This window comes from Falco naumanni, chromosome 3 (assembly GCF_017639655.2).
Source record: "Falco naumanni isolate bFalNau1 chromosome 3, bFalNau1.pat, whole genome shotgun sequence".
Taxonomy (NCBI): Eukaryota; Metazoa; Chordata; class Aves; order Falconiformes; family Falconidae; genus Falco; species Falco naumanni.
In genome coordinates, this window is record NC_054056.1 from 29154254 (window position 1) to 29174467 (window position 20214).

A 20214-nucleotide genomic window follows, 5' to 3' on the forward strand; every position below is an offset into this window, starting at 1 on the left:
CTGACCCATGTCCCAGCTAGGTAGCTTCAGTTCCTGCATGATTCTGTGGAATATCTGACCATGGGGATAATCAGAAGTCAACTGGACATGGTCCCCGGCAGCCTTATCTGACTTTGGACTTGGCTCTTCTTTGGATGAACCAGACTGGACTGTCTCATTGGACATTATTCTGTGATGATTCTGTATACCTCCTCTCACGGCTGGGACCTTACTGCTGTCGCTCCATCTGCATCCTGAATTCTGTGTGTGCACACACATGGGTTAGAACATATCTGATGGAAAGAAGGAATGAAGGTATGGGACAAAAAAGATTGAGCACTGCAGTGTTAATGAATACTGTAGCTGGGGGAAAGGGGCCTATGTCCTGTTGAAGCCACACAGTCTGGCCAGGAGAGAGAGCAGAGTAGCAGTCTCCTGTGCAAGACGGATAATCTGTCTTCCCTAAAGATCTGAAATCCCTAATTGTGGGCTTGCACAAAGAGAGAAGAATGGGCTATAGATCTGAATCGATAGGCCTTAGATCTTTCTTGCAGTACAGGTTAGCAGAATACAGTAGGATTTCTCCCTGGATTTATTTGCTACTCCTTTTTTCACTTTGATATCTACTCTGCCGTTTTCCCATAGCAGGTGGAGAGAGGATTAGGTGAGGATGGCTCAATGCAATATTTTAATCTTCATGTACATACTAAAATACATAGCATTTAGGAGTATCGCCATTCCATCTTGCACACACATCTTCAGAAAGTACACCTTGGCTTCTGCTCTTGCTCAACTTTCTATACATATTGAACTGCTTTTGAGAAAGTAGGAGATCTCTTGGGCATTCTTTGTTCCTCCGCTGGCCGCAGGCCTGGAGTCTTTCAGACTGGAGAAACAGAGTTTGCCCACAGTTTGAGATCATGTATACACAGTGACATGTACATAGCAACACATCTCCAGAAAAGCAGGCCTCTGTGTATCAGAGATGGCATATGAGACATACTTGACTTAGGTATGAACTTACTCTTCCTTGGAAGGCACTAGAGGATTAAGACAGTGTGCTCCTCATGGGCGCTGACCGTCGGGACTGCGTTGTGATTTTATTACGAGCCACGGAGCACATGCTGTGATTCCTGTCCCGCCTCGTTGGATGGAAGCGTGCAGTGCATTATCTGTGGTTGTCAAAACGTCATTAGTTGCAGATTTGGTGGCTCATGTGGCAGTAATAGGACAGGCCTACCGAGGCTTGTGTGTCGACATCAGGAATTGGCTCCCAGTTCATTCTCCTCCTCTGCTGAGCTCGTTTCCTGCTCGTTTGCAGCTCTGGGCCCCTCTCCCACGCCATGAACCAGCATGCCAGGTACACAGCTGCTGGCCTGCTCGCTCAGCCTCCTGCAGCTGCTCTGGCACAGGGTCCCGGAGTGGGAAGGATGCTGCAGGTCTCTGGTGCTGTTTGTGCAGTGTTTTTCCAGAGACATGTTGCTATGCGTAAAGTTGCTATGTATTCTTGGTCTCAAACTGTGGGCAAATCCTTTTCACCCAGTCTTAAAGACTCTGCCTGGGGCTCTTGGTCTGGAAGGGGGCAGAGGAGATGTCAAAGGGATTGAATGAGGTTGCTGACTATGGGGGTTGTGCACACAGCAGAACGTAACACAAATATCCCAGGTGCAGGTGAGTGCCACTCTGGGTCAGGCGGTGTGCCTGTATTGTCCCTCCCGTCACCAGCGTGTGTGCTTCCTTGTGTGCAGGGTGAAGAAATCTTAGAGGTTTGTGGTATTTGGCAACAGAGTTTGTGGTAAAAAAGGAGCTGGTGGGGCTCCAGTTTACCTCAAGCCCTATAAACATAGGTGTTTATAGCATTTAAATCACTTGAAATGATAGTTAATTGTCCAAGCACAGCACTGGTAACAAGATGGAGAGCAAAGTTTTCCTGGGAGGAGTATGCACATGTTTTCCATTAGCAGTCAGACAGGGGCCGGGGCAGAGGAAAAAGCATGAGAACAGCCTTTCACCATGACCTCACTAAAAGTTTTCCCAGCTCTGAGCTCAGCTCTGTTTCATGACTGAACAAGTGGAAGAAAGCGCAACTGGATCCAGGCTACTGGTTCCTTTACTGGTGTATTACTTTTATATCTTATTTTTATTTTATAGCAAACTGTCTCAATAAGGGTTCTCAGGGTCTAAAAGCCCTGGATGGAAAGAATGGCATGTATTTATGGTCTGTGGGCAGAGGCAACAGCCTCAGGACATGTTGTAGCTGCCATACAGATGCTGCATACGTGGCCAGTGAGTCCTGTACACTTCAGATGCATCCACCTTGTGGTGCATTTGTGTCGGGGTTAATGAGTAATGGAGGTGCTGGACTCTGTCTGCAGACTCAACTGGCATGTGCATGTGCCTGTTTGTTCAGGCGTTTCCAGCATCTGGAGATTCTACACCAGCCTCTGGGTTGGGGTTTTTTTCCCCTCTCTCTCAGCCTCATCAAAGCTTCCAAATAGGAAAAAGAAGATGGGCAGGAGAGAACCCCCCCAAAGTGAAAAATAAAGCTGAAAAGCTTGGGTGCGGTTCTGTGACCCTTCTTTATACAAGTCCTGATTCCTGCTCAAACTCAGTACAGTGCCTGGGTGAGAAAGGAGCTTGAATGAGTGTAGTGGGTTGACTTGCTGGGTGTCAGATGCCCACCAAGCTGCTCTATCACTTCCCAGCTCAGCAGAACAGGGGCGGCGAGGGATGGGGGGTAGGGGAGAAAAAATAGGGTGAAAAAGAACTTGTGTGTCAAGATAAAGGCAGTTTAATGAAGCAGTACCAAAAGCTGCGCATCCAGAAGTGAAGGAAAACAAGATGTTACCCTCTACTTCCCATCAGCAGGCGATGTTCAGCCACCTCCAGGAAGCAGGGCTTCAGGATGTGTAGCAATTGCTCCGGAAGAGGAACATCATAAATAACAAATGCCCCCTGTTCCTCCTCCTCTCTCTTAGCTTTTACATCTGAGCAGATGTCATACGTTATGGAATATCCCGTTGGTCAGTTTGGGTCAGCTGTCCTGACTATGGCCCCTCCCGAGATCTTGCCCCCCACCCCCAGCCTGGCGGTGAGGGGTGGGAAGGCTGGAGGGGCAGCCTTGATGCTGTGGGAGCGCTGCTCAGCACCAGCCGGAGCACTGCTGTGTTATCACCGCCGCTCTGGCTACCAAAACAGAGCACAGCACTGGGAAGGCTGCTGTGGGGCTCAGCCAGGACCAGCACAGTGGGGCGTCCTAGTTGCAGTCTCTTGCTGCCAAGCAAAGAAGCTGCAGCTTCTGCAAAGGCTGGGGTTTCCTGAGGTGAAGCCTTTGACAGGAGCAGCTCGAGGTGTTCCCCGCTGCTCACCTAATGGTGCTGGCAAAGCGGAGGCAGCACTGTGTTGTGGTGTGGGAGAGGAAATGAGTTGCAGGGGAGGGTGAGAGCACCTTCAAGCAGTCTTGCCGCAGGAGGCTTCACATCGTGAAACCACAGTGTTCCTCATGCACGTATGTGCTGGTGGTGATGGCAACAACCAGTGAGGGCGAGCTGCAGGGGAGCCAAAGCAGGGACGAAGGCCTTCTGCTCCCAGCCGACTGGGCAGGCAGTGCCTTGCTCCGGTTAGTGTGGCTGTGGGGTTGTGAGCAATCCCTCAGGTTGTGGGACCATAGTCTATGACTAACTGCAAACCACAAGGGCATCTGTTAACTCTTAGAGAGACTTGTAGAGTTCAGATAAATGAGAGCCTCACACACTCTGTGGCTAGTGCAGAAGAAATGACAGGGTTCAGTATGTATATAACCAGTCAAGTGCTCTCTGTGTGTTTGGACTGCAGATCTATGAAAAAGGAAGGCTTTAGCCCCGCCAAACTGAATTCCCTGTATGGGAATTCATGTAAGGTCAGCAGGTTTACACCCCAAAGCTGTGCATCTGTAATCATTAAGCACATGTATAGGAAGCTGTCCAAGCAGATGTATCACTCTCCTTCCTACGCTGTCTGCCTTTTAGTTTTGGTATTACTAAAAGCTTTTTTATAGTTTTTTATCATGTCAGATGTTACAAGTTGTCTGTGCCAGTTTCCAAGTCAGTGTGGGTTTGCATGGCTGGTGCCTTTCCAAGAGCTGGAAGGAGGGAATATACCAGGGCTGGAAATTCCTGGTGAAAGCAAGAAGCTGTAAAACCTCCCACTGGGTGATCTGTGACAGTGCAACAGCCTGATGGCATTGTCCAACTTCTCTTGCTGAAGCATAAAAAGGCTGTTTGGAGCTGCAGATGCTTTGCCTGATTACTAATGAAAGAAAATCCTAACTGCTTGGCTGGTTTTCCTCACGGGATGAATGCTCAGTGTTGTTGGTGAGGTGGATTTTTTTTTCTTTTTTTTTTTTTTCTTCTCCTGGTCTGAATATCTTGATTTATTTGAAAGTATCCCTCTTCCTGGTAAACTGCTAGTTTCAATAGTAAAAGCTTATTTGGGAAAGGGTCTGAGGTTGAGGGCAGATTTGAGAGAGAGAGCGGTTGGGTGCTGAATCCCGGGTGGGTCAGCGATGAGGTGTTTGCCTGCAAGGTGGGAGCCGCAGTCGGGCAGTCTCTGCTCTGTCTGTGTCAGTATTTATGCAGCCTGGATCCGGACCAGCCGGAGAAGCGGAGACACCCCACGGTAGCTGGCACCAGGGTGGCTGGCTCTCTTTTCTCTGATGTGGGCTACAGTGGGGCGACAGTGTTTCTAACATCATAGGTGGGTGTCTGAGCTGTAGGGCTGTTGGCAGCATTATTTTTTTTTTTTAGGCCAGATGAAACCACTTCTTTTTGAAAGGTTTGAACTTGTTTTCAGATGTGGGATGAGAACATATTTGTGGAGGGGCGAAGGAGATCCACCCAGGCTTGCTCACACCCAGTAGTTAGGAAGATGAAGGGTGCTGGTCTGCAGTTCAGGTCAGTAATGTCAAGTACAACCCAGCTAATACACGGTCTGTGGACCCATGCAGATGAGTTAATTTGTGTTTACGGCCTTTCAGAGAATTTCCATGCAAAGCTACCCGACTCTAGTGTACACCGGTCAAAGCAGGCTACACGGCTGCCCGCCTCACACGCCTGCTGGTACGCTCTGCTCTGCTGTCAGAAGAGGGAGCGAGCTGTAGCAGGGTGAGGGACAAAACCAGGCAAAAAGAGGGGCTGCCAAGCAATAGAAAGGCTCATGCAACCAGGCTACTTTTGTGGGACAACTGTCAAGTAAACCTGGTTGCTCTGGAGACAATCTCTGTTTTATTTAGAGCTGTAATTGGAGGAGGGCTGACCGTTTCGAAGTCACACTTTTCTCTGGAAAGTTTGTACGGGATCGTATCTCATTGGTAACAAACACCAAGGACTGATGGAGACTGAAACTGTTTGTGGATGTTGTCTCCACACTGTGCATGTTTCATGTTTCTTTCTATATGTTTGCCTTTTGAACAGGGAGATGGAGACGTGCTTAGTTTAACACAATTTTAGTATATTGGTTTCTCACACTGCTTTGCAGATTTGTAGTTTTGATGGGTTTGATTTATTGAGTCTTTTTCTGCTCCAGGTTTTTGTTGTTTTGGTGTTGTGGTTTTTTACCAGTGGAGCTTGTGAAATTCAATAACCTCCTCAGTATTTCATTCTCATGTGCATATCCTGCTACCCAGAAAAGATGCACAAATGTAGAGGTGAAACAATGACTGGGTTAGAAAAAATAGGTTACAAAGATCAGAAATAGAAGGGCTGCCAGAGGGAGGCAAGATTGTAGAGTATACTTCTCCTCATATTCCCTGTACGAGCATATAACCTGCACTGTATTTCCCTGGGTCTGCTAGAGGAGGGGGAAGTTACAGATGCCCTGCTGGTTACACATACAAAATATGGTATTACAGTTAAAGATCCCTGTACTGAGCAACTCAAAATTAGAAGCATTGTAATCCCTTCTGCAGCACTGTGATAATTCAGTGATTATTAAAAAAAAAGAAATCCAAGAAGTCGTTTTGCAGTTGAAGGACATGATACTGAGAAATCTTCCTTGGGCCGCTCACTGGGGCTTACATGCAGAGAAACACAAGACAGCCCTCAAAGGGTTTTGTTTAGCTTATGTTTAGTTTTTCCCTCTTATCTGTGGATTGTGGGTTTTGGTTTTCCTGGGGTTTCTTATGCTTTTTATTGACAGGAAAAAGGATGAATCATATTTTTTGGCAGCAGAAAACTGGCTGTTTGATTATCACTGCTGGGAATGCTGTGTAGTGACCTGTGGGTGAGGGCGTAGGTGGTTCTACTTCTGCTCGTCTTGCAGCTCCTAAATGTGATCATAAACAGCTGAGTTTGTGTCAGGCTTACAACTCTGCTTGTAACTACACCCACCTCAGTTTGGGGTTCGAGCTTTATCATCTGCGTGGGTTAAAAGACATTTCTGGGAGGCATGATATTTGAGGTTGTCCCACATCTTCTTGAGTGGATGCCGAAGTGTGTCTACATGTGAAAGTATGCTTTTGTCTATGCTCATGATCTGTTTACTTTGTTTCTAGGGCTTATCACAATAAAAGAAGCCCATGATATAGAAGCCAGACTTAATGAAGTGGAAAAGCTTCTGAAGACTATTATAAACATGCCCTGGAAGGTGAGTAAGCCAAGTTCCACATTTAGCCCAGCTTGACTCCTCCTTCATGATGACATGCCCTTTCACGCAGATTAGAAAGTGATGGGCTTTGCCACACTCTAAAAGAGGCAGCAATTTATTGAGTATCTTGGAGGAAAGCTGAGCGCCAGAACTGTGTAACAACATTTCCAAGCTTTTGTTTGTAATAAGTCTTTCTGTCATACTATGAAGGTATAGAAAGGGAGAAGAGGGACAAAGCAAACTATTGGTAAAAAATGGATGTCTGTTTCTTTTTCTCTTTTTCAGTATTCAAGATCTGAAGTTGTCCTCACATTCTTTGAGAGATCTCCTTTGGACCAAGTTCTAAAAAATGACAATGTCCATAAAATTCAGCCAAGCTTTCAAAGTCCAGTAAGAATATCAGGTAAGAGTTGTTTAGCTTCCTACAGTTGACACAAGAATTACAGAAGGAAAATTACTTTATTTGCTCTTACCCATGTTCTTTCTCCATGAGCAATTCAAAAGATAGTTCCCAATAGTCTGCTTTATGATATAGAACTTATAATTAGCCTTGACATACTATGCAACATGCATTCATGCAATAAAGTGGCAGGTGAAATTGAAGGCTGATAAATGCAAAGAAGTGGATGTGAGGAAAATGCAGTCCTCGCTATTATCATGTATGGTAGTGCTGTTACTCTTAGGAAGGAGATTTTGAGGCTATTGATACGGTTCTGTGAAAATGTAAGCTCAGTGCCAAGCAGTGAGCAAAACCAGCAGTAAGAATATTAGATATTATTAGGAAAGGAGGGGAGAACATATGAGAGGAGCACAACCACACCTTGAATACAGCGTGTGCAATTCTAGTCTCTCCACGTCAGAAAGGTTGTAATAGAATTTAAAAGCATACAATAAAGGACAAGGATTCAAATTGTTAAACAGCTTCTGTAAGAAAAAGGTTAAATAAAGAAGGACACTTCAGCTTTGGAAAGAGATGACAGAGTGGGGATATGGTGGAAGTCTACAAAGCTGTGAACAGAAAGAGGTCAATAACCCTGTGCTTCTCATGAAACAAGTACTATAGGCTATCCAATAACATTGACAGACAACAGGCTTTAAACAAACAAAAGAAAGGTTGTAATACTGTTTTGTTTCCATTTGGAGCACAGTTAAGGAGTGGAACTCATAGACATAGGATATGGTGGAACTGAAAGCATAAATGATTTCAAAAAGGAATTAGACAAGCAAGTGAAGGAAAAGTACATTGAGACGTCACAGGTGGAGACATGGGAAATTTCTAAACCACAAATTGCTAGTGGGTAAAAGGGAAAACAGTATTACTCTATCCTTGTCCATTCTTTTAGCCTTTCCACTTTTCATCTGCTACTGACTGCTGAGAAAAGGCTTGTGAACTTTTGGTGTGCCTGGGTTTGTATTTCTGTACTGAAACGTTTTGTTTCAGCCTAATGGCAACTGCTGGTTTTGTGTCACCAGAAGAGTTTATTTCAGAGAGTGAAATAAAGTGAAATACTACATAGTCCTCCAAGATGCATGAAGTGTTTAGCATGACACTAGTATCAATTTTCTTAGGTACTAACAGTATATTGGTAAATGGCCAGTCAGCATGTCAACATGCTAAATGTGTAAACAGTGTGTCTTAAGGATTGATCTTATACACAGGGTGGACTTTTTGTAATCGATTCTGAGCTCTGGTTTTAAGTGAACTATTCTTTATATATATTCTTTATATTATAATATATATATTATATATAATTACAATTATATATAATTATAATATATTTATATATATTATATATAAAGAATATATAATATTCTTTATATTAAATGGTAAATGGTTAATGACCCCACCAATAGCTCTTTAGAAGTGTACTGTGTCATACAAAGCTTCAGGGAGAGGTGTGGTCCTGCCAGCCCATCCGGGCCGGTGCCTTCTTGTAGGGGCTCCTGTGCGCAGGCTGCTGTGCAGCGCAGGGGTTGTGAAGAGGAGCCCCCAGGGCCATCCTGCAAAGTGAGGTGACACAGGTCTGGCTTTCTGGGAGTGAGAGACAGGAACCAACATGTGTGTCTCCCACCCCATGGTTAGGGAGGGTTGGATGATGTCTTGAATCCATGTGGAAACCTCAAGTAAAATTCCTTGTGTGTTTTCCTGACGTTACTCATCTTCCAAAGGCTGAATGTGGTTATTCACTTCGCTCCTTGCGCTTTGCCAGGACGTGTTCTCAGCGCTGACCCTTGAGAGCATATGCACTGGTTTTGTCTGAAATATGTTGCTGCTCTGTGAGATCAGAGCTGCAAAGTGGGTCCTAGCACCTGCCCCTTACGAAATGAAGGATCCCCAAAATATGTGCTGTAAAAATGTTTCAGAGGGTGGCTGCTGCCAGCGATACCTCATTCTTTTTGCAAACAGGCAAATATCAATAATAAATGTATTTGGAATTGCATTGATTAGAAACCGCAGCATTGCTCTGACTTGGGGCTTTCTGCTGTTCGGAAGGGTTTTGGATGATTTTTGTGAGGGTCTGGACTCCCTTAGGGCACATGTACTGTGTGTGTGCATGACTGAGTATGTCACATGGTGGGTACAACAGAGAGAAGATGGTCAAGACGAACCTAAATTCAGAGGGAGAGTGCCTGGCTGATGGGCAGAGGCTAGCAGCTAGCCAGCCTGTATGTAGAGGAGCTGTGGAAACCATGTTAGCTGAATAACGTCATCTTTCAGTTTAATTCTAAATTAATTATGGTAAAGATGAGTCAGACCTAATTAATTGAGGAAGATTTTACTACCTGTGCAGCTATCCAAAAGCATCTTATGGTAATTAGTTTTATCATTGAAGTGATTGTTGCAAAGATTTGGAGAACATAGGTGGAAATTTGATGATAATTGGTATTTGCCTGGTTTGAATGTTGCATACTGGAAATGTTTCCAGTGCCGGGCAGCGTTGTCAGTAGATGGCAGTAAATGTTAACGTCTAAATCCGTTCGCACAGCAATGAAACGGTGTAACTCTTCGGTCATGTCAAGGACACTAGGAAAACAGCGGCATTCCTGTTAGTGCTAGTGCAGCTTTCTACGTGGCTTGCAGGCTTAGAAAAACTGACAAAAATGTTTTCTGTTCTCTGGAAAAACAAACTGTCCCCCACGTGGTCCTTTCAGAGTGGTGGGTGATGGGGAAGAGAGAAAGGGCTGCCCTCTTAGATGAAAGTTGAATATTAATTTATGGTGTAATAAATCTTATTCTGCAACACGATGCTGGTTCAAGATGAATCACAAGTGAAGTCTGATTCTGCTGGGATTCAGTGTTTTTACCACCCCCAAATGTATTCTGCTAAAGTTAGCTGCAGTAAAATACAGACTGAAAGTCAAAGATGACTTAAGAAAAATATGGAGGTGAGTTCTGGCGTTTACCTTACTGTAGGAACATGTAAATGTACACTTTAAAAAACTATCTCCATTCTTTATCCTGTCTCATTTCCTGCTCATTACTTGAACTGTATGTATAGTTGGAAAGTGTTTGTTTGAGGGTTCACTCTAGGTATGTTTTGTACCTGCCATATTTTCTGTCACAGACTAATTTCCTTTTGTTTGTACTGATAATGCCAAGCTGCAACACAGGGTTCTCGTGCCCTGAGGCAGATCATGAGTCATCCCACTTAAGTCAGTGATGATTTATACAGAGATGTGTGCTCACTTGGTGGTGGCCCTAGCTTCATCTGAGATTGTGTGACCGAAAGGAATCCTTGCGGCTTGCCTAGTTTGCCTTTCCAGGTAGCACAGATGTGGATTAACTTCTCATTCACATCAAATACTGTTCTTTAATTATAAGCTCTCCCCATGGCAGTAAGTCAGTGGAATTAGGTGTAAATTTTAGCTATTTTGGATTGGAGGCTTCTTCCTCAGTGAAAAACAATGAAGCAGAGTTGAAGGCAGCGTAGAAGATGGTAGTGCTTAGACTAGACTTAAAGCTAGTGATTAAATTAACTTGGAAGGTCACTTTTTGTTTCCTTTTTCCTGGCTTTTTGTTTTTTCTTTAACTGGCTTAAGCCTTGGACTGTCTAGGAAAAATACAGTTACGGTTTGGTAGTGGTAGGTTGCAATATATGGATTGGCTGCTGTCCTGCTAAGGGTGACGGGAGTTTTGCCATTGGCAATAACAGGACTGAAACTGGGCCTTGCTTGAAGTACTCTGTGTCATGAATTGATTATGTGAATAAAACTGATTAAGCACTGGCAGTTTGCAGATGTAAGAAGCTAGGAAACCAACTCTTCATTCCTGCTTTCATGTAGACATTCTCAGCGTCACACACGCATCTCGGTTCATAACCATGTCAATTGATGATATGCGCTTGTTTTCCAGCTTTCTTGGGGTTTTTCATCTTGTTTTCTTTCTTTCCTGACAGAAATCATGCGATCAAATGGATTTTGTTTAGCCAATACTGAAACAATAGTCATTGACCACAGTATACCCAATGGAAAAGAGAAGCACCTGGACGTAGATTCAGCAGAACACTTGTAAGTGGGGTTTGTGCATGAGTAATGCTTTGGATAAACCGCAGCTTTCCCACCTCCTGTAGCAAAATGTTGTCCTCTATCTGGGAGCAAAACTGGTACAGCTGTCCTTCTGACTGGGTGAAGGTTACTGGGCCTGATTGCTAACGCTTCAAAGCTCTTTCTATTAAAATGGATCAAGTGGCTGTCAGTGAGAATCATTGACCCCAGGGAGCTCAGTCCTCTGTGTATGAAAAGAAGCTGTGGCTGTCATAGGGGTCCTGCCAGGTGAGAGTAGAAGAGTTTTTTTTTTCTTTCTCTCATGACTGTGATGAGAGCTGGCTTAAATCCAAATTTGGAAACTCAAACATCCTTACAAATAGAATATCCTACTACAAAGGATGTGCTTGCTTTGGGGAGCAAAACATCATCCTTGGAGGAGGGGAACACACCCCTGAATGTAATGGAAGGGAGCTCAGCAGCTGCTCAGGTGCTGCGGGATGCTGGGGCTGGGTGAAACGTGTATTGCTTTAGAGGAGAGGGAAGTTAGGCTAGTCTTACCTGTAAATTCTGCCTCCTAATATATGTAGGTATTCTGGGGTCAGAGACCTGTAACCAACCAGGAGGGCTTTCATGTAGGTCTTAAGTCAGTGACTGTATTGACAGATGGGTATTGATGGAAATCTGCCCCTGCCATAGCAAGTGATTGATATTTCAATGGGCTTCAGGTAGTGAAGCATTTAAAAATTTGTCAGAGAAACATTGACCTACTTTTTCATTAGGGCAGTCAAAATGATGGAAACAGAATACTAAAAGCCTTATGGAGGCTTTATCTTTGAATGCAGCACTCTGTCTTGCCACATTTGGAATGTGGTCATTGCCCATGTGGAAAGGCTTAGAGCTTGACAAGATTTTGTCAGGGTCTGGAGTGTGTCACTGGCTGCAGTGTAATTTCTCAGAGTCTTTCTATTAACTTATCACTTCGTGCTTTGAACCTTGACCTTGCTAACAACATTTAAGCTTATAAGTTTATATTAATGAGGCTGAAGCGACACACTGGAGGTAATTCTGTAAGGCCAATGTCTGGAAATTAAAGCTGTCGTAGTTCATAGTGGGTCACTCTTCAGTACTGAGAGTGACAAACAATAGGAGAAAATTACCACATAAAGCCTTTTACTGCCTTATTTTGATTATTTTTAAAAAAAATTATTTAAAGAAAAATCTAGTTTTAAATTTAAAAATATTCTGTGGCCCAAGCAAAACTTACTGGTCTGGGATCAGAAACTGCCATCATCTAACTGTCATCCCATTAAGTCAGAATTAAGTCTGGAATTAAGGCCAGAAAATACTAATATGATAAAAACTATATGGTAGGCATGGTTTCCCAGAAACTGTGGTGAAACAAATAAATCTAGGATAACAGCTTGGCTTTGTGCATTTGTATTTTATCTTCCCTGAAGGAAGTTAAATCAAGAGTCAAGAAGTTAATAAATTCAAAATGTCTGTTTTACATGGTGCCTAAAATTTGCCCATCCTGTAGCTGTATTTTGTAGCCGAGAGGTAGTAGCTAGGAGATAATGGCACTTGTGTAGCACAGATGTTTTTTTAAAAATGGAACTTTTTTTAAAGGCAGAAGTTTTCTATAATGTTGCTTTAAATGTACGTTAGTCGCCCAGAAAGGAAGCTTTAAAATCTTTCAAAATCCTATGCAGTTCCTTTTTGGTCTCTGTAAAACTGGATATATAGGATTGGTGTCTTTCATTCTGAAATCAGAGTTAATTCCCTGTGGACTTGTATATCCTCAGATGGGAACTTTTTCCTTTCAGCACATGAGTCAGACATTTTGAAAAGCAAACCTGTATTTTTTGGAGAGAAGCACTTGAAGCTTCAGCAAGTAGCATTCATTCCCTGAGGTCCTGCTGCAGTGGTTAGCTTTTGCAGCCTGCAGCGTTACCTACCCAGTGATCCATCAGCTGAAAAGTCTCATATTTGTTGCAAAAGAAACAATAGCATTTTTGCAAGTTGGAATTGCTTACTCTGTGGTTCTGAAGTAGATGCTTTCTGCTTCCTTCATTTTCTTTCTAATTTTATTTGGCGGTGCACAGTACTGTTGCAAAATGTGGTGAACCCCATGTGCTCAGTATCCATGTGGCATAAATAGTCCTTTTATGCATGGTTCTCAGAGTACTCTGCAGTTCTTTTGAAGGGATGGGTGGTAAATAAATACATTTGAACTTAATGCTTTGGGTTTGCTACAGAGGTGCTTTGCCCTGCCAGGACTGTTTGCGCTTCTGTCTTTTAGGCCAGCAGGAGAGGCTGTGGCATTGGACATGCTGCCTTTCTAGCAAATTCACTCCAGTAGTAGATGTGCATTTTCAGGACGGTGCTACCATTGCCACAAGCATGTTGCTGTCCATGGGAGAGGCTTTCATGGGTGGGAATGCAAAAGCAACGCAGAGATGGTAAAACCAGATACAGAATTTTTCCAGGAAAAAAGAAATCCTACTCTTGACAGGAAAAGAAAATGCTTCCCCTGTGCTTTTATGTCTTAAATGGGAGGAGATCTTTTCAGGTACTGCGTGTACACAGGGTGATGAGAGGAGCTGGGCTGTTGTCTCACACCATGTTTACACTGGTGTTACTCTTGTGAGTTACCGAGAAGTGTCATAGAATCACAGAATCATTTAGGTTGGAAAAGATCCTTAAAATCATCGAGTTCAACCTAACGTCGAGTAAACCTAACGCTGCCAAGTCCACCACTGAACTATGTCCTTAAGCACCAAATCTACACGTCTTTTAAATAACCTCCAGGGATGGTGACTCCACCACCTCCCTGGACAGCCTGTTCGAGTGCTTGACAACCCTTTTGGTGAAGAAATTTTCTGTAATTTCCAATCTAAACCTCCCATGGTGCAACTTGAGGCCGTTTCCTCTTGTCCTGTCAGTTGTTACCTGCAAAAAGAGACTGACACCCACCTGCCTACAGCCTCCTTTCAGGCAGCTGTAGAGAGCCATGAAGTTCCCCCTGAGCCTCCTTTTCTCCAGACTAAACACCCCCAGTTCCCTCAGCTGCTCCTCACAGGACTTGTGCTCCAGCCCCTTCCCCAGCTCCGTTGCCCGTCTCTGGACATGCTGCGGCACCTCAATGTCTTTGTTGCACTGAGGGGCCCAAATCTGACCACAGTGTTCAAGAAGCAGCCTCACCAGTGCCGAGCACAGGGGACAATCACTGCCCTTGTCCTGCTGGCCATGCTGTTTGGATACAAGCCAGGATGCTGCTGGCCTCCTTGGCCACCTGGGCACACTCCGGCTCATGCCCAGCCGCCTGTCAGCCAGCACCCCCAGGCCCTTTCCCACCAGGCGGCTTTCAGCCACTCTGCCCCCAGCCCGCAGCGCTGTGTGGGGCTGGTGTGACCCACGTGCAGGACCCGGCACTGAGCCTGGTTGAACCTCACACCACTGGCCTCGGCCCATCGGTCCAGCCTGCCCAGATCCCTCTGCAGAGCCTCCTGCCCTCCAGCAGATCAGCACTCCCCCCCAGCTTGGTGTCATCTGCAAACTGACTGCGGGTGCACTTGATCCCCTGGACCAGACTGTCAATAAAGATGTTAAACAGAGCTGGCCCCAGCACTGAGCCCTGGGAACACCACCTGTGACCGGCTGCCAGCTGGAGGTAACTCCGTTCACCACAGCTCTTTGGGCCCAGCCATCCAGACAGTTTTTTGCCTAGCAAAGAGTACGCTGGCCAGGCTGTTAGCTTCTGTGTACCTTGTTTCCCTCTTCTGCCTAGCAAATGTGAGCAGCAACTCTAATGTATTAACAGAGGTTAAAATGGTGAAGAAGGTTGTCTTGCAGCACAAGTACGCCCTTGTGAAGGACGGGCTGTCTGTCAAGGTACTTTGAGGACAAAATAGCAAGAGCAGCAGTTTGGGCATTTAGGAATCTGCATGTCCATAGTAGTTTACAGAGATTATTTTGGGAAGAAGACCTTTTGGTAAGAACACAAAAGCATTTGGACCATTGGGTGTCCCCTACAGCTGCTAGCTGCAGTAAACAGTCCTCGTTTATTAGGTTTGGTTTGGTACGAGCTCTCTAGGGCAATGCTTTGCAAACTGTGTCCGTGCTTCCTTTTTGGCATCAAGGAAAGTTTTCTGCATAACCACAGCATGTGAATGCCGCTGCTTTGTACCCGAGGTACACGCTGCTTGTAGTACCCTGTCAGTGAGGCTGAAGAACCGCAAAATCTATTGGGCCTTCCAGTTGTAATAATCTAGTTTTATACAATTGACAATAGAAGAAGAGCAGAATACTTTTCTTGACTCCTCTTCTGCTTTCTTCATTCTGTCGGCCCTACTGATATTTCATAGTTGTTTCTAGATCACTAGCAGTCCATAAGACAGCACAATGTGATCTGTGAAATGTTTGCAAGATTCAAAGTCAGCTCCCTTCTGCACATGTTCCCACACATGCAGGCAAGCAAACAGCCTGGAGGCAGTAGAGGAATGACGGTAATAATCATTCAAAGTTCAGTCTCGTTTCTGTTTTGTAAGTAAAGAGCATAGCAACAGCATTGCAGGGGAAAATCCATGAGTTTCTACTCAAAAAATGTTCTGGTCCTCATAGTTAAAAAAGAGATGAGAAGGACAAGGTAATAAGTAGTATGGAAATGACAGAGCTGTGTCCGTACATTGCAGAGTGCATACACCATGCTATCCAATAACCTGTGATGCTTCTAAAGGAAGTTTTGGGGAAAGATGGGAGTGGGAGATATATGTTTGTTTATCCTCCCACTCTTCTTCAGGTCCTCTGAAATACCTGGCTCTTAGGGCTCTCTAGAGTGAGGTTAGAGGAGTGTCTGCTATTGCCTCACTTAACTCAAGGAGTCTTAACTAGTTCATGTGTAGGTGAGATGTAGTTTCAAACCAAATTATTTTAAAGCATCATTCGTTTATCTGCTATGCAGAGAGCTGAAGGATGCCAGCCTGGAAAGGTAATAGAGACACATCCTGTTGTCAGAGCTAGGTTAGGATTTCTTTTTCCATCCTGTGCAATTTTTCAGTTTCTATTTCATTTTTTTTCTCACTCTATCAGAATGAATGCAAGTTCTTTCAAAATATTAAAAAGAGAGTGACAAAAAGAAACTTGACAGTTCTTCAGGTCCTTTGCTTGAATTGAGATGAGATTTAATCCTTGACCTGCAGTGACTGTCTTTAACTGCTAGGCTGTCTGGGAAGAACTAAAATGTTTTCTTACTGCAGAAATTCAAGCCTCCTAGGAACAGGAACGTGTATAACTGAAAGTGTGGGTTTTAACACATTGATGCCTTCTGGTTGAGCATAGGCATGAGATGCTGGGTAATCCTTGCAAAAGTTCAGGTTACAATGGAGAGTTTAGGAAGTGGGAAGGAAAGTACTGAAGCAAGTGAAACTAAATTTGGGAATCTCTTTGTATTTTGATATTCTGTTTCTCAAAACCCAAATCTTGTGCCATGGGGAGGACAGTGTGGCTCTGGAGGAAGGACATTATAGTCGTTATTTCCTATTTGTGTTAGACATTTGGCCTCATACAAAAGCCAAACCCAGAGAAGGTACCTGGGAAGTGAAAGAGTGAGAGTCCAAGTTCAGATGGGAAATAAAGGCAGTTTCCCTTCCGCCTTTTGGGGGGAACTGAGGCACTTTGTGTTGCTGCCACATGCTGTGAGAACAAAGTGTAAGGATGTGGACCTCAGCTGCATGATTCACTCTTCCAGAGCTCACTTACTGCTTCTTTCCTTCCTCATGATTAGCTTTGAAAGTCGGGGGTAACAAGGTGATTTGCTTGCATGTGCCGTGGTTCTCACTGGCCTATGATTTATTCACGTACACGTGGGTGTGGGCAGGAGGAGGTGTGGATGGGACTAGCTCTGAGTATTTTCTGTGAAGATTTTCCTGTACCATAGTGAAAGCTCTTCTAGACTTAGAAAAATCTCATTGTAGAGGTATCCAAAATTGCCTGACAGGAAAGGCTATGTCCCAGGAAATCATTCATTCGTTAGTAGGAGGGGAGTCCTGGAGCCTGAAAACAAACTAATAATGCTTTTGGTCTGGCTCATGTTAAATGCAACGTGGTAACCAAGTGTCGTGAGATATGAAGTTCAGTTGTTACAATGACAAGTGCTGTGAAGGGTCAGTGTCACACTAGAGAGGAGTCATAGAAGTCCCTTTTACTGAAGACAGATATCCAAAGAGAAGAGAACTTGCTTTCCTGTTATGCTGTGCAGCTGTGTTTTAGAATAGTTTTAAAAGGGAATAGGCATCCTGTTTTACTGAAAGCAAAATCATCAGCCCATTCATTTCCACAGGTTATAAAGAAACAGGCTTTCTGTTTCTTTAAGGACATGGAGAGTAATGGTTTCCATTTACTTCTCAACTCTCTCTAGGAAGTATTAAATCTTGGTTTATGAAAGTGGCAGTGGATGCCATTGCTGATGTCTCCAGTAGGTTATGCTAGCATAATGATATGTAGGCTGATGTCAGAGAAACTATAGCTTCACGATGTGTAGTTGATCTGCTTGGACCTTCCTTGACAACTTCTAGTATGAATTCAAATTTCACGCTGCCAAAAGAGGGAGTGAGATATTGAAGCTTTCGAAAAAGAGTTGGGTCTCTAAATCTTTGTATTGCAAACTGAGCTTCATAAAGCTGAAGCTGCAAACCAGCATTAGAAATACTTCTACTACAACACTGCTGTGGTGTGAAGCAAGCCCACATATTACATTTACTCAGAACTTTTAACTTGCAGTGCCAGCAGAAACATTCCTGCCTGCAGCCCTTTTTCCAAGTAGTCCCCTCACGACTGTCTTCTCTCAAAATTTCCAGGTGTCAGTCTTCAGATACCCTAGCCTTCTCCCTCAGTGCTTTCCTTCCAATTTCTTTGACTTTGATTTTCTGAACGAACGTTAATGACTTAATGCCTTTTGGTGGTTTTTCTATTTCTTTCTCCTTAGGTTTGAAAGTGTTAGTGACTTTACCTCAGAACTAGAAGACAGTGATGATCCAACAGCTTATGTCACCAATTTGACATACTACCACTTGGTCCCATTTGAGACTGATATTCTGGACTGAGGCTGCTCGGTGATGCAGTCAGCCAGCATCCAGCCGACCTCTTCATCCATAGGCTCTGCTATCTCCAGCATTGCATCTCTGTGAATAAGGCTGCGCGGGCAGGACCAAAAGCCAGAGGAGTTGCAGCAAGTACACCACAAAGCTGGTTTTGTAGTCTGGCCCTCCACTGTGTGTTATGGAGACATCTTGTAAGGAGGTAACTGCTTCGCTGCTGACAACAAACTCGTTTTCTGTGAAAGCAAGCTAGCAGAGGCCTCTTGGGGCTCAAGGAAATCTCTACTATGTGAGAATTGTCGGTCAGACACAGCCATCAGAAACTTGTGCTGTAGTGTGCTGTCACCCATGCTGCTTGGCTTGCAGTGCAAGTTGGGGCTTCCTTTTTTAGGATACCACCAGAAACTTCCCCAGATGGCGTGACCACACTTTTTATGCTATGTAAGCAAGAAGGCGAGCAAACCAGCTGAATTTTGTCAGTTCCCTGTGTGGTTGCTTAATGGAGGTCTTGTGGGTCACTTTTTGCTCAGCTACCGGGTGACTGGTGCCTTACACGAGATGTCAGAAATACCATTGAGTGCCTCCAGGAAACAGAACACATGAGCTGACCACTTCTTTTAATCATGGGGTTTTATATAATCGCTGAAGAGGTGACTACTCTTTCCTGGAATAGTAAAGCAGACAGCAGCTGGCATTGCAATGGACTGTGCATGATGTTTGGGTACCCATGTGATTTCAGAGATCTGGAAAGCTGATGGGAAGGCTGAGCTGCCCTGCTAAGAAGGGTCAAGGCTATGGCAGGAACTTGGATATGATTTTTTTTTCATGTGGACCAGCGAATGTGAATGGTGCTTACAGTTGTTTACATCAGAGAGATAATTCCCTATGCATATTTCTCCCCGGAGGATGGGAAGGAAGACAATGAGATTTGTGTTGTATTTGGACTGAAAAAGAATGATAAGCTATAGTGTCTAGAGTGGCAGGAAAAACACTCTGTCCGCTGCCGGCCTGGCTCAAGGAGTCTGTCTAGCTTTCCAAGATCTGCCTGCAGGGCCAGGTGCAGGCCTCATTGTCGTGTAATGTCATGGATTTCAGTGGCAGTAGGACAGTAGGAGCAAGAGTGAGATTGGACCCTGCAACCTCTTGACTACTGAGTAGTACAGTGTTAAAATCTCCTCGGGGTCTGTGTTTTGCAGAGCACTCTGAAATCTCAGCTCTCACTGTGAGTGCTTAACACTTGCCAACCTGACCTTTCGTTGAGCTTTTTTCAATCTGTTTGGAAACATGAATTTGAACAGATCGAAATGGGAAGAAATGCATTTTGGACTTGTTTCTTGGTAAAGGGGCTTACTTGGTCCCCCAAAAGTTGATACAACTCCGTTCTGCAGACTTTTCATTTCTCTCTATAGAATAACATTCAAATAGAATTTGCTAATGTAAATAATAAATTATTGAGAATCCTAATTCTTTTACACAGTATGTTTTTAAAATATATTTTAATGAAATAAAATATAACTCACCTTCAGTACACTTCTGCAGCTTAAAACAATGGCTTCCTTTTTTTTTCTTTTTCTTTTTTTTTCTTTCTTTTTGTTTTATTTTTTTTGTTTGAGGATGCTTTTGCAGGTACGCCAAATCCTCTTTCTCTAGTAATTTTGGAAATGCGCTGAGTTTTGGCAATTCTTTCTGTGCTCCATGTGTTGCCCATACTGCAGATATGTGAAACCTCTGCCTAACTGATGATCTTGTGTCTAGCTGTATGTGGTTTAATGCCACTAAGATTAGTGGAGGAATTCTGCATTTTCAAGACCATGAGTGAAATCAAATGTGTCAGTTATTTTTTTTTTTAAGATAAACCAGGTTCTCGTATGTTAAATTTCTGGAGTAGAAAGGGGTATTTTCACTCATGCAAAGGTTTCTGAGCAGCCTCTTGAATTAGAATTGGGAAGGTTGTTTGTTTGTTTGTTTTACTCTCATTAGTTTTAACTCTTTGCTTTAAGTTAACCATTATGGGGTAGAAATAACATCTAGT

At 43.9% G+C, this 20214-nt stretch overlaps 1 protein-coding gene across 2 annotated transcripts in view; it reads left to right on the forward strand.

Moving 5' to 3' along the window:
- The window catches only part of PXDC1 (PX domain containing 1), a 29937-nt gene extending 10225 nt beyond the window's left edge, over positions 1 to 19712 (forward strand). For both annotated transcript variants that reach the window (XM_040586614.1, XM_040586613.1), the window contains exons 2-5: positions 6509 to 6600; positions 6886 to 7003; positions 10998 to 11109; positions 18071 to 19712. In XM_040586614.1, coding sequence (XP_040442548.1) covers positions 6509 to 6600; positions 6886 to 7003; positions 10998 to 11109; positions 18071 to 18188 — 440 coding nt within the window. In that variant the 3' untranslated portion in view covers positions 18189 to 19712. The remainder of the gene's footprint in view (positions 1 to 6508; positions 6601 to 6885; positions 7004 to 10997; positions 11110 to 18070) is intronic.
- The last annotated feature ends 502 nt before the right edge of the window (positions 19713 to 20214 follow it).